Raw genomic sequence first — 14,611 nt, forward strand, 5'->3', positions numbered from 1 at the left:
AGGGGTGAGGACCCCGTGGTGGCCCCACAGTGTCAAAAGAGCCCAGCGAGGGGTTGCTGCCTCCACAGAATTCCCACAGGGAACAATGGCCAGACCTGGGAAATGAGGTGAAAGAGAAAGAGCCTGTGTGCCTGGGGTGAGGACCGCCCTCTCCACATTTAGAATCCAAGAGTCTAAGAAGAGCTGGTGGCACCTGACCACTTCACAGGGTAGAGGAGCTCCAGGAAGGAGAACATCAGGGTGGAAACAACAAACACAATGATTTGTAACCCCATCTTGCTCCATGAAAAATCTCAACTCCCATAAATACACAGAAGATGAAATAACACGACACCACCCTCTCCAACCCCACCAGCCCTGGCTGCTTTACCCTGGCACCCATCTCGCCTCCTGAGGGATTAGCACTTCTTTCTGTTCATTATTTCCCCTCACTAGAACGTACACCCTGCTGAGGACCAGCTACCACTGTGTTTCCAGTGTCCAGAACATCACCTGACACAGAGCAGGCTCTCAGTAAAAAGATGCTGAAATGATGAAATGAGATCAAATGTAAAAGGTGAACGAGGAAAATGGGACAAAAAAGAACCCAAGGAGAAGGGAAGAATTAAATCACACCCAAGTACCCTGAGAACCACACCCTGCTAAGAGGCGGGCACAGGTCTGCTAGAGCGGCCCAAGGACATGCAGCAAGTGGGCGGCACACCAGGCTCAGGGGTGATAGTGTGCCCACCTGTGCTGGGCACTGAATTCGGGGGTCTCCTCTGTGACACGCATCTGGGAACAGTATGGCTGACGTCTGCAGCTCCGGCCTGAGCAATCCTCTTATAAAGGGTGACACAGATGGGCCCTGAGACTCAGGCTATGAAGCCTCAGATCAAGAAAAGACCATGGGGACATCCGTGGGCAAGATTCTCTGTGAGATTTGCCGAGATTTCAGCCACGTCTGGTCTAGCCCAGCCGCCATCCAGAGAGCAGCCACGGCCCCACAGAGGATGTGGAGGTGTACAGCTGTGACCAACTCAGCCAAGACAAAAATCTTATTGAGTAAAACCAAATATCCTAACCCCTCGCACAACATACTGCTAGAACTTCCTCTCCTGATGGCACTCGCACCAGGAGCTGAGGCTAAAACTGAGGCGCAGGCACCTGATGACGTGGTGATGTGTCATGGTGACCATCAGCCAAAGGAGGCCTTGGGCTTCAGGCCCTTTTTTCTGGTGGTGGCGGCAGTAGGGACATGGGTCTATTAAGATGCCTGTAATCCCAGCACTTCGGGAGGCCGAGGCAGGCAGATCACCTGAGGTCAAGAGTTCAAGATCAGCCTGGCCAACATGGTGAAACCCTGTCTCTACTAAACATACAAAAATTGGCCAGGTGTGGTGGTGTGTGCCTGTAATCCCAGCTACTCAGGAGGCTGAGGCAGGAGAATCGCTAGAACCTGGGAGATGGAGGTTGCTGTGAGCCGAGATTGCACCACTATACTCCAGCCTGAGCAACAGAGTGAGACCCTGTCTCAAACAAACAAACAAACAAAAGAAGTGCCTGGCCCATGACATGAGAGCTATCATGTCATGATAGCTCCATCCCACAGAAAAGCATTTTATCCTTATCCAAGATGACAATGGTGTCACTTGGGTATAAGTTCAAAGTTGTAAGTTCAAAGTTATAAGTTGGGTATAAGTTCAAAGACTGATCCAGTGCACAAGTTCAACATAGGTCACCAAAAGATTTTAACGTAAAAATCACTTGTGAAAAGTAGTTCGTGCTTTTTTCCCACCTAGCTCCTGATATGAACAGAATAATCAGAATCATCACCCAGCTCCTGAAAGAACAGAAAAATACCTCCTCATCAAAAGCAACCTGGTACATGGAGCTTCAACCAGTCTTTCAAGGTCATGACATAAAAACAATCAGACTTATAATTTACCTGAGAGTTTGCAGAAGCCAGAGAGTTTCTACCTGGCTAGATTTCAAACACAGACGCACCTGGAGGCCCCCAGTTCCACAAAGTGGGCTTGATTTAGCAAATTAACTCATTTATCATTTTCTCCTCTTTTAGTGCACTTGAAAAATAATCCAACATTATTATGTCTCCTCACACATTTTTTGTACACAGTTTTACCGTTTCTTTCAAGAGATGGTGGTGGAGAAATTAACTTTTTTCCTATTTTCTCCTATAAGACACTGTGACACTCCAAATCTCTGCTTCACGCCTATAATCCCAGCACTTTGGGAGGCCAAGGTGGGTGGATCACTTGAGTCCAGGAATCCAAGACCAGTCTGAGCAACATATCAAGACCCTGTATCTACTAAAAAATTAACAAATTAGCTGGGTGTGGCAGCCTATGTCTGTGGTCCCAGCTACCTGGGAGGCTGAGGTGGGAGGATCGCTTGGCCCAGGAGACTGAGGCCGCAGTGAGGTGCGACTGCACCACTAGACTGCAGGCTGGGTGACAAAGCAACATCCCATCTCAAAAAGAAAAAGAAAAGAAACAGAAAAAGTTACACTGCTGTGGAATGATCCTGATTTAGGCTGTGAACTGTCCATGGGAGGAAGGCAATGAATCCTTTCCAAGCTGCGTACAAACCTTCACCTCTCGGAGAGTGTCCAGAAACTTGTCGTGCCTGTTGGTTAGCATGTGCAGCTGGTTTCCAATGTCCTTTTCTGAAAGTTCTTTGGTTTTGGGCGTGCTGGTCTGATCCCCAGGAGCTAGTTCGATGTCTATCTCTACATCCTAAGAAACAAAGCAGCAAGCAAAACCAAAAGGTCAAAGACTTCAAGAAAACCCAACAAACACACCTCCTGTAGGCTTCTTGTTACAATTTTGGTAAAATTCGTGTTCGTTTCCTGGAAGTGTGTAAGTATTTAAATAATCTTCAATCCTAAAATAAACAAAACCTGGATTAACTAGACCAGATCGCTCTCTTTTTAAAAATGACTATAAAGAAGCCACCAGTGTGCTTTCACATTTGGGTTTTTTGTCAAAAGCACAATTTAAAAGAATAAACTTTAAACGTAAAAATAATAAAGATTAATGGAATCATAGTCTATCATTACTCAAAATGCAATACAGTCGCCCAGCTGCCTGGCTTGCTCTGACTGAGAATCCCTTCAGGGCCACGGCAGAGCATGTTGCTGGTGCAATGTTTTATATGACCATTCCCAAAGAGGAATACACCTTATTTCTGTCTGAAGGTTTGGAGAAGTCAGTCAACAATCAAACTACTCCTTGAAGTCAGGTATCGACAATTTGGTGTGTGCCCTTGAAAATGAAGAACTTCAGACTTGGCAATTTATTTCACACAGGAAGATTACAGAAAGAAAAGACCAAATGACCAGGTAATCTAGTGTTTTAGCAACAGTAAAAAAAGGAAAAAAATTTTAATTCGAAATTATTAATGAGTAGACATCCTGCACATGGAAGAGGGGACGCACCACCCCTTTTAGAGCAAAGAAGGTGCCGTGCCCGCCTGCAGCACGGGGTGACTGTCTCCTAAGACGCAATGCTCCACACAGGCTGAGCCTCCAAAAACCAACGACCTTAAGGAGACACAGCCTACAAAAATCCCTGCCAGGAACAGCGGCAGCCACTACTTCATGGAGGACAGAAAGCTGCCAAGCCTAAGGCATCAGCCTTGGTACAGGTTCTCGGAGGAGCAAAGGCTCCCTGCTGCCCGTCCCGGGACTAGGCAGAGACATGGGTTCTGAGCAGGCTGCTGGAGGAACCAACTAGAGCCCCAGCCCCTGTGTGGTAGGCAGCATTCCCCCAGGCAGCGCTTTCTGTAATGAACACGGGCTTTTCTCACCAGGAGAGAAAAATCACGGCACAGGGAAATGTTCTGTTCTCAGCAGTACTAGCTCATGGTAACGTGATTCATCTCAAAACCGAATGGGAGTGCAAGATGCTTCTCGATTCTAACTAAAAAAAAAAAATCTAGCTGAACTTAGGTACCACATTCAGAGCTTTCAGGTAGACAGGTTTTTATACCTTGTTCATGCCCAAAACAAATCTAAAGCTGATACAAAAACTTCTTCCGCAGGACCAAGGATTCTGCCCGTGGGGCGCGGGGCCTCATCTCCACTCCTCTGGGATTCTGCCCGTGGGGCGCGGGGCCTCACCTCCTCTCTGAGATTCTGCCCGTGGGGCACGGGGTCTCACCTCCTCTCTGGGATTCTGCCCGTGGGGTGTGGGGCCTCACCTCCTCTCTGGGATTCTGCCCGTGGGGTGTGGGGCCTCACCTCCTCTCTGGGATTCTGCCTGTGGGGTGCAGGGCCTCACCTCCTCTTTGGACTCGCTGTTCTCCCGCTCCCGGGGCTCCTGCTTGACATGTGTGACCATGGCGAAGGCGGCACGGTCATGGCTATCGGCCAGGTTGATGACGTTGGTGATGGACGGGAGCATGGCTCCTTGGCAGCTGGTGCCAATGGGGGTGCTCTTCTCACACACGGCCAGAAGCAGCTGCAAGGGGTGTGGAAAGGAGACAGACCCAAGGCATGCGCGTGGCATTCAGGGCATCTGGACTTCTCTCCCAGATGCCCCTCACTCGGGCACCTCTGACTCTGCAGGTCCAAGTATGAGCTCAGCACCCTTTCCCACCTGTCCCTGACCAGACGGGCTTCCTCTCCTCCATCCCCTCCAAGGCATCGTCCACACACAGAAGACCTCTGCTTCACTCATAGCACACATCAGGCCCTGCCACTCTTAACTCCTGAACACCTAGGAGGTTCCTGCTCCCACCTGGGTGGAACCTCCCACCTCACCCAGACTCGTCCTCCTGAACCCATCTCTTTCCACACAGTGGCCCTTTACCCCGGCCCACCCACCCATGGCTTCCCGCAGCCTCAGGCGACAGTGTAGGCTTCCCCGTGTGAGTTGCGAGCCCCTCCGTGATGTACTGAAGCCCCTGCCTGCCTCTGCAATTGGGCCACTCCCCACCACACCGTTCTTCCCCACAGGCCGTGCACAAGCTGCCTGGCCACGACACTCTTGCCATCTTGGGCGAATATTCCCTGAGCACCCACTGGGTGCCATGGAGGCCCTGCAGACTCATCTGTCGACTGCACAGAGATAGTGTCCCCTGCCTCAAGGAGCTGAAGTGTCAGAGGGAAGGACACAGCCAGGCACGTGCTCACTGTGGTAACGTGGCCAGGAAACAGGGTGGACTGACAGAATTAAAGGGAGCTGCACATTAGCCTGAGTGGCAAGAGTGAGGCAAGATCAAGAACATGGAAGGCCAGCACACTGGAGACTGATGCTGGAGGGAGAGGGATGAGATGGGGATGCAGAGAGAGGCAGGGGGCCAGTCACCTGGCAGAGAGAGGCTATGGGGACCATAGCCTGGAGGCTGGATTTTATGCCACGCACAGTGGAAAGAGTATTGTTATCTGCTTTATTAAGAATAATTTTGTAACGACAGAGAAAACTTATCAGTAGGAGGGGAGGTGGTTGAACACTACGGAAATGGTTCCATCGTCCTAATGAGAGATGGCGGTGGCCAGTGGGCCCTGAACTGTCACCCGCAGTGAGGGAGCAGATACTCAGGGGCAAAGGAAGGAGGGAGTCAAGGACTCTTGGCTTGTGCCCTTCCCCTGACCGACTCACATGGACCTGCCACAGCCAATATGTCGTCTGTCTTTGTATTTTTAGCACCTGACCCAGTGCCTGGCAACTAACCAGCAGTCGAAAGGTCTCCTGAACAAGTGATGGAAGAGCAGGGAACTCTGCCCAGGTGTGGCCATAGGCAAAATTCCAAACGCACGCTGCACACGCGCCAAGAGAACGCCCATCCGGCACGAAAGGGAAACATGCTAGCAGGCTCTCCTGAGACCCAGCACCACAACTCACTCCCTTCTTCTCATCAAAGAGAACTAATCCACCTTCTGTCCCAGCTGCCTCAGGAGACACAGTACATGGTGACCTGGTTTCATTCACTCCAGGTAAATGGACGAGAACTACCTGCACAGCACTGGTAACCTGCCACAGCAAACTCAAGCTGATGAGTGAGCCACAGGCTGAAACTCTAGCAAGCTAGAAGCTTACCACAATCCTGCTGTAAACTCAAAGAACATCTGACTTGCCTTCCATGAAAAGTCAATCCTACTCTAGGTCTGGACCTCGCTTTCATAACACTGAGCATGTTAAACACGCTTGTGTTGCCAGCACCCGACTCCTCACACTAAGGAACCAAAACCGACAGCGTGGTCAGGCCCTGGCCCAGCTGCTCCATCTTTCTGCTTAAGGAATGATGGGGGCCAGGCATGGTGCCTCATGCCTGTAATCATAGCATTTTGGGAGGCCGAGGCAGTCAGATCACTTGAGCTTGGGAGTTTGTGACCAGCCTGGGCAACATGGTGAAACCCCATCTCTACTAAAAATACAAAAATCAGCCGGGTGTGGTTACATGGGCCTATAATCCCAGCTACCGGGGAGACTGGGGCACAAGAATTGCTTAAACCTGGAAGGCGGAGGTTGCAGTGAGCTGAGATCATACCACTTCACTCCAGCCTGGGCAACAGAGCAGGACTCTGTCTCAAAAAAAAAAAAAAAGAACAATGGGAGTTGACAAGTCCACAGTTTTATTTTCTAGGGCACGCAGACAGAATTCAAACTTTTTTATATTTGAAGAAAAAATGAATCTTCACCTACAAAAATATACTATTCAACTTTCTGACACAGGATTTTAAATCAGCCCAAAAACACTTTAGATGAACGCTTGCCCTGAAGTCTTTATTTTCTTCCTGGAGATCAGAAGCAGGTTTGTGCTAGAGATTTCCAATTCATCTCAGTGTGTGTGAACACCTCCTGGCTTTGGAGCCCCAACTCAGAAAACCCACAGCTGCGAGCCGAGTCTTCCTACCTCAATGCACTGCTTGATCCAGAAGTGGTTCCCCATGGCTTCCCAGTTCTGCGAACAGGTCACATAGAGCAGGCGCTCGTAGACACGACGTTTCATGGAGTTGTCAAAAACCTCGAAAAACTTTGCCCTGATGAGTGGCTGGGCACAGCGCAGCCCAGAGAGAAAGGCAGGCTCAAGTTTCGCCGTCAGCTCGCTGCCAGAGAGGGTCTCATCCCTGTAACACCAAGTCAGAGACAGGCAAGACGATGGACTCCCCAAGTCATATGCAAACAAGCAGAAACAGGTGGACATGGATGTGAACTTGCTGAAATGCCACTATGAAAACCAAGAGTATGTTATAAATCGTGGCAGGCTCATGCAGCATTACAACACAAGGTCCTTTAATGACACCAAAGTAGGTCACACAATTTAGCATTTAAATGAATATTTTAAACTCAGGTATGAGTAAAAGATTAAAATCATGGCTGCATGGCTGGCTGGCCGGGGAGCACATTAAGGACCAATATATGTAGTACTTGATTAATTGCTGTAATTACCTGTAGACATAGTTAACAAGATCTAAAAACTGGGCATTTAATTCAAGGTCTTCCGGAAAGCGTTTTTCTATGTAAGTCATCATCTTCACAAGCAAAATGGACTTCTCCCGGAGTGTAGGTGTCTGTATGAAATTTGAGAAAAGACGCAGTTAAAAGTATTTCAACCATCTGCTCTAGTATTTTTTAAGCTCCTACAATTTTATCAAGCACAATAAGACAAGGTCATTCCTAAACAGTAAGGCAAAGATGGCTTTATCTTTGGATGCTTAAAATCAAGACATGCCAATGTAATTTTCGTAGGGGCTACAACTCATTTTAGAGAGAAAGCAACTGTAAATTATAAAACAAATCAGAAGTTTGCAAGCAACTAAGTGAAATGATAGTCTCTATTATTACTTTTACTTTTAGTATTATTTGTCTTATCTTTATTGCCATAAAAAGGTTAACAAGGTTCATTTAACAACTTTTTTTTTTTTTTCTAAGACAGTGTCTCGCCAGATGCCCAGACTGGAGTACAGTGGTGTGATCTTGGCTCACTGCAACCTCTGCCTCCTGGATTCAAGCGATTCTCTGGCCTCAGCATCCTGAGCAGCTGGGATTACAGGCATGCGCCACCATACCTGACTAATTTTTGTATTTTTAGTAGAGACGGGGTTTCACCATGTTGGCCAGGCTGGTCTCAAACTCCTGACCTCAAGTGATCCACCTGCCTCGGCCTCCCAAATTGCTGGGATGACAGGAGTGAGTCTTCATTTAACATTTTAAGAGGAGCAAAGCCACATTAAGAAGAGCAACTCAGTTTCTATTTAACATCTGTTAAGTGCACTGAAAAAAATCCATCTTTCTTTTTTTTTTTTTTCCTCAAGACAGAGTCTTGCTTTGTCGCCCAGGCTGGAGTGCAATGGCGTGATCTCAGCTCACCGCAAGCTCCACCTTCTGGGTTCACGCCATTCTCCTGCCTCAGCCTCCCGAGTAGCTGGGACTGCAGGCGCCCGCCACCATGCCTGGCTAATTTTTTGTATTTTTAGTAGAGACGGGGTTTCACCGTGTTAGCCAGGACGGTCTCAATCTCCTGACCTCGTGATCTGTCCGCCTCAGCCTCCCAAAGTGCTGAGATTACAGACAAAAATCCATCTTAATTAAGAAAAGACGCTGTGAGTGCAATTACAGCAGAAAAAAAATGTTTTGCTTCAAGTTTCAGAAAGACCAAGATGTTGAGGCTTGAATTTTCTTTTATTGAAAGGGAGATCACATGGCACACCGTCCCAGCTCACCTGATTGGCTGCCATTGGGGAGTTATTCTTGACCCATTCTTCCACGATTTTGACCACAGCCCGGAGGATTTTGGCATCTGGTGATTTTTCGATGAGGGATGTCAGGATGGCCTGGATGAAGTTCTTCCGCATCTCCATGCTCATCACTGCCAGGCGTGTCTTCACCAGCTCCAGACTCAGCATCACCAGCTCGCTTGTACCTGCTCGCCCCAATTAAGAACAAACCCACGGGTCTCTAAACGTTGATTTAAACAGGCAGCCACTCAGCCTTGCCTGGCATGCCGGGTTCTGCCCATTTTCCCCCCTCAATGTTTTTTCCTGCAACTAGAGCTCTGGGATTTGAAGCACTCATATGTTCTTACGTGCATCTTGGAAGTGTAGCCCTCTCTGCAGGGAGAGGGATGAGGGAGCTGACAGACCAGTGCAGGTGGCTCCGGCCTCTCCACACCCAGCTCTGAAGTCCTAATCATGGCCCCTGTACTCTGAGGTGCACCCAGAAGCCGTGCCCACCACAGCCCCTGCCAGGCAGCCCCACACCCCCACACAGCATCCAGATTCCAGGAGCCCACTGCTCAGCTCTGGAGCCTGTGACTTAACTCTTCAGAAACAGCAACTCTGATTAAGCAGTCTCTGTTTCACAGTAAGCACTGGTAACTCTCAGTGGTGAATGCAGCATCTAAAAGTCCAACTATTTTAAAATTTCTGCATTCTTACACTCACAGACTTTAAAAGCAGGTGTGTGTGTGTGCACACGCACACGCATGCACACGTGAGAGAGAGTCTCAATCTGTTGCAGACTGAGTGCAGTGGGTATTCACAGGCGTGATCACAGCTCACAGCAGCCTCCAACTCTGGGCCTCACGCAATCCTCTTGCCTCAGCCCACCAAGGAGCTGGGACCACAGGCGTGCCCCCGTACCCAGCTTAATAACAGCCCATTTTTAACAGTGAGTTGTTTTTTAAACCCCTACATTGAAGAGCAAATGGTAACGAATTACGACCAAACAACAGGACTTGGTGAATGCACATTCCCTTTAGAATTCAGCCCCAGCCGGCACAACAGAGTCTGTTCTCTGTTCAACAGTCTGAGGAAAGGCCCCCGGTGGCCAGCACATCACCTGAGGTGGCTTCGGTGCTTCCTGACGCTGCCTGAGGGTTTAAATGCTCCCGGACCATCTTCTGCAGGGAGCGCATAAAGACGGAGATCAGCCTGTCTATGTAGCTGGGGTTGTTGCTGCAGGCAGACTTGAGGATCATAAGCGTCCCTAAAATGTAGAAATTGCCAGGTGTTTCACAGAAAAGTAACAACCACGAAAAACAGAGTGAAAGCAACACATTATTTAAAACAACGTATTCTGACAAAAGCACAGTTAATCCCAGTGTCAACACTGTGAGCTTTTACATGGCTCATGCTACATTCTGAATGAAACACTGTATTTCCACTCCTAATTCTCAACTAGATCAAATCATCATGAATGAGAACTGATTTTTGTGCTTCAGTAGAAACAACGTTCTTACCTTCAGTTCTGGATTTTATTTTTGGGTGATGGCAAATTACCCTAAGTTTTTACTCCTATAATAGGTTTGGGAAAAATAAGAAAAAGAGGAAGAAAAATCTAGCCTATCTAAAGGACATGCCAAATATCTTTGAATTCAATTTGCACTTCATTCTGAAAAACAGCCTAAGATCAACAAAAATCAGCAAAGCCAATACTAGAACAGAAACACTGAGTGTATGGAAGAATTATCTTTCATAATTGGCATTGTGACAATCACCTTGATTTCAGCCTACCCATTAACCTTTTTTTTTTTTAATGTCGAGTCTTGCTCTGTCACCCAGGCTGGAGTGCAGTGGCGTAATCTCGGCTCACTGCAACCTCTGCCTCCAGGATTCAAGCAATTCTCCTGCCTCAGCCTCCCGAGTAGGTGGGATTACAGGCACCTGCCACCACGCCCGGCTCATTTTTGTATTTTTAGTAGAGACGGGGTTTCACCATGTTGGCCAGGCTGGTCTCAAACTCCTGACCTCAAGTAATCCACCTGCCTCAGCCTCCCAAAGTGCTGGGATTATAGGCCTGAGTTACTGCACCCGGCCCTACTCATTAAATTTTAAATCTGTATTCACGGATCAACCAAAGAGTGTTTGCCAGTTATGAGGTGATTTCAGGCTAGCTTTGTTAAAAGACCAATTCTTAACAGAGCAGTCAACATAAGACTAGTCTGGTTGTAACCCAGGCAATCCATGACACTTGATGACAGTGATGGAAATGGAGTGTGCTCTGTGGTTCCCGAGTGCTGTGCTCTCCTCTATGGAGCAGACGGCTGAGACTACACCCCAGATCCGGTATGGGGACGACGGTGTGGCCAACTTCCCAGGCCCACCTCACCCTGAGGCTGCCCCGGCCTTCAACACCCCACAGAGGAGGGAGGCAGGGCCCATGAGGTCAGCCCTTCTCAACGAGAGTCCTCCAGAGAATGAGCAGCGGGAGGAGATACTTGTGCTGCCCTGTGATGGAAGCTGGCATCTTCTGCAGGGTGACTCCACTTAAAAAAAGACCCAGAAGCATTCCTCACTCTCCGCACCCAGCTGCTGCCTGAAGAGAGACAGCAAGCTAAGAGAGCAAGGGACACCATGTTAACCAAATTCTCCTAGCTCCTGGCAAGTTTGGAGAGCAAGGAACTCATCCAAATATATTCAGTTGGCAAATTCAGAAAAGCGTTTGCCTAACAAGGGCTATCTATATAGGTATTTGTATACGTGTGTATAGAATATGATAATCACTCTAAAATACTGGGACTGATTGCTATTGGGAAGAGAGCCTGACAGGTGACTTCTACTTAGTATTCCTTCATTTGTATTTTCAAAGTTTCACCCAATGAATATGTAATAAAGGAGAAAATAAATTTTGAGGCACTAATCCGAAGTCTAGGATCAAAGACATGTGTCTGCCACAAAACTGAGGGCACATCTATAAATCTGACTCCTGCGTACCTGGGGCCAGAGTGACCCAGCTGCCCTGATCACCTAAGGAGGGAGGCAGTTTCCGTCTCACCTGGGCCAGCCAGAGCCTCAGCAATGAGACGGGACAAGTTCTCATCTTGTGAGTGGCTGACTCACAGGCGGGCTGGTGGTGAAAGGCAGAGTCCACACATTGTCATGTAGCTCTTGCGGTGCCTGTTTAGTGTGACACTGGGGTGGCAGGACACATGCACCCTGGCAACATCCCTCACACCAAAGCCTGTGCTGGAAGCTGAGGAGGGAGCACAGAGCAAGCATCGGCGAAGGGGGGTGCAGTCTACAGGAGACGGCGGCCCTGAGGGCCCCAGGCAACAGACACCTGAACAACGCAGCGGCTCAAAGCTCTGCCCAACAACCGGAGCCCTTTCCCAAAGGGAAGCACGTCCAGTGCGCAGGGAAAGAGGCCAAACTGAGCCACCACGAACACCAGGACAGACACACACTCACCGAAGAGCTGGGAGGGATTGGCGTTGGTGGCCTTCTCGTAGTTGGTGAGCCCTTCATAGATGACCTTTCCGACGGCTGCGTAGAGGCACTCCAGCTCTTCATATTTGGAGGCCACACTGGAAGTACCTACAACAGGGCGGGGACCCAGGCACTGTGGTTACGGCTCTTGGGCCCACCAGTGCTGATGCCAGGGACTGAGTGCTGGCTGCTTGGGTATCAGGAGGGATTGGCACGGGCACTTCTCTCCCTGCAGGACAGTGTGGGCCTCACCTCTGGGCTGGTTCCCGTTCTACACAGCTATGTGCAGAATACTCAAAAAAGCTAACAGAATCTCCTTGAAATATACTTATTCATAACATGCTAAAATTTGATCCTGCCAAATGTTCAACATTTGAATACTTTTAATACTTCTCTTTAGTAGCTTAAAAAAATAATATTCAACTGATGAAGAACTGAATTTCCAAAGCAGACAACATTCAGTGAGAGCTGCCATTCTATGCTTTTTTTGAGACGGAGCTTTGCTCTTGTTGCCCAGGCTGGATTGCAATGGCACGATCTCGGCTCACCGCAACCTCTGGCCTCCTGGGTTCAAGCGATTCTCCTGCCTCAGCCTCCCGAGTAGCTGGGATTACAGGTGCGCGCCACCACACCCAGCTAAATTTGTATTTTTAGTAGAGATGGGGTTTCTCCACGTTGGTCAGGCTGGTCTTGAATTCCTGACCTCAGGTGATCCGCCCACCTTGGCCTCCCAAAGTGCTGGGATTACAGGCGTGAGCCACCACACCCGGCCCATTCTATGTTTCCATGTCAGTTTTTAAAAGAAAGTTTGCGAGTAGAAAGGAAAGCGATAACAAAGCGCTCGACACAATAACTGGAGGACGAGCGCTCTCATAGCAAGCTCCGTGCCCACCGTCCACTTTGAAAGAAAAGCACCGGTGGGAAAGGTCACATACTCGGCTCTGTTGGGAAAATGCTCATCAGGCGCGAGAGAAGGCTGTGGACGGCTCGCAACACCTTGGTGTTTCCACATGTCATGCAGGCGGCAATTCCACGCTGCAGAGGCTTGAAGCTACTGAGGATGGCTGGGGACTGGAGGACAGTTAGCAGGAAGCTCAGCACTTCTAGGCCCGTGCAGATATTCCCATAGTTGACTTGGTTTGGCTGCTCCTGGAATGGAGAACACAGGCCACTCACAGAGGAAACAAACACTCAATGACAACAAATTCTAGAAACAAGGGTCTGGCAAAATCTAGCACTGGATTAATTATTTGGAGACTAAGTAAAAAAAACCACTAGAGAATGACAATCGCGTTTCACAAGAATGATTACTTTATAAAATCGCTTTAAATAACTACTCAAACTCTTTTAAAAATGCTTACTAAAATATTAATATTCGATAATAAACAATATTAATATTTTGAAATTGGTAAAATTCTAAAAAAGTTCCTGCAATGAATTTTGCTTTTCTCTTCCCATTTTCTTAAGATACAAAAATACAAATATCCTTCCAGGCCAGGCGCAGTGGTTACGCCTGTAATCCCAGCACTTTGGGAGGCTGAAGTGGATGGATCACTTGGGGCCAGGAATTTGAGGCTGGCCTGGTCAACATGGCGAAACCCCGTCTCTACTAAAAATACACACACACACACAAAAAATAGCCAGGCATGGTGGCATACGCCTGTAGTCTCAGCTACTTCGGAGGTTTAGGCATGAGAATCGCTTGAACCCGGGAGGTGGAGGTTGCAGTGAGCCGAGACTGTGCCACTGCAATCCAGCCTGGGCGACAGAGTGAGACTGTCTCAAAAGAACGAAACAAAAAAAACAAATATCCTTCCAAAGACAAGCATCTTTCAAACTATGTATCATGGAATCAACTAACAGATGATGAAAGCACTAAAAATTAATAAAAACAAATCAAAGAAACGGAATAAAATAGAAGACAGAGTTCGTGGTTCACAGCAGAGGTCAAATAGAAGCAACATGGTCTTCGCAGTCCAGAATAACAAGTGCTTGCAATAGGTTTTATAATCTCAATAGCAAAAGTTTCCAAATCCTATCAAGAACTAGAAAAACCAAATCTGGATAAGGCAAGAAAATAGCTTTTGCTGCCACCAGAAAAGTACAGGATCATGGTTTTTATAAGCAAAAAAACAGCCACCAAAATAAGATAATTAGCATTTTGGGACTAGCTCCTTGTTACCTAAGTGCTACATGGTACTTGATAACAAATTATAGCTCCATCATTAAATCTGTTTTAAAAATCCAAAGCTCATCTTAAAGGTTGTTGCAACAGTCAATTAAAAATGCTTATCCCAAGCCAACTGGTAGGTAAGTTTTTGAAACGAGTCCACAAAATGCAAGAGAACTGTATTAAGGTTAAACACTCCTGCGTGTAGTTGGGGCCAGCATGAAAGCTCAAGTCCCAAAGCCATTCTTTCTTTTCTTTTTTTTTTTTAAGAGACCAGGTCTTGCTTGCTC

At 47.9% G+C, this 14,611-nt stretch overlaps 1 protein-coding gene across 9 annotated transcripts in view; it reads right to left on the bottom strand.

Annotated features, from left to right (window-relative positions):
• TRRAP (transformation/transcription domain associated protein) overlaps positions 1-14,611 on the bottom strand; it is a 134,320-nt gene that overhangs the window by 38,678 nt on the left and 81,031 nt on the right. For all 9 annotated transcript variants that reach the window (XM_031012671.2, XM_031012672.2, XM_031012670.2 and 6 more), the window contains 8 exons: positions 13,087-13,300; positions 12,134-12,259; positions 9,786-9,932; positions 8,669-8,868; positions 7,395-7,516; positions 6,859-7,072; positions 4,281-4,460; positions 2,589-2,735 (listed from right to left, as the gene is read on the bottom strand). In XM_031012671.2, coding sequence (XP_030868531.2) covers positions 2,589-2,735; positions 4,281-4,460; positions 6,859-7,072; positions 7,395-7,516; positions 8,669-8,868; positions 9,786-9,932; positions 12,134-12,259; positions 13,087-13,300 — 1,350 coding nt within the window. The remainder of the gene's footprint in view (positions 1-2,588; positions 2,736-4,280; positions 4,461-6,858; positions 7,073-7,394; positions 7,517-8,668; positions 8,869-9,785; positions 9,933-12,133; positions 12,260-13,086; positions 13,301-14,611) is intronic.

Source organism: Gorilla gorilla, chromosome 6 (assembly GCF_029281585.2).
Source record: "Gorilla gorilla gorilla isolate KB3781 chromosome 6, NHGRI_mGorGor1-v2.1_pri, whole genome shotgun sequence".
Classification (NCBI taxonomy): domain Eukaryota; kingdom Metazoa; phylum Chordata; class Mammalia; order Primates; family Hominidae; genus Gorilla; species Gorilla gorilla.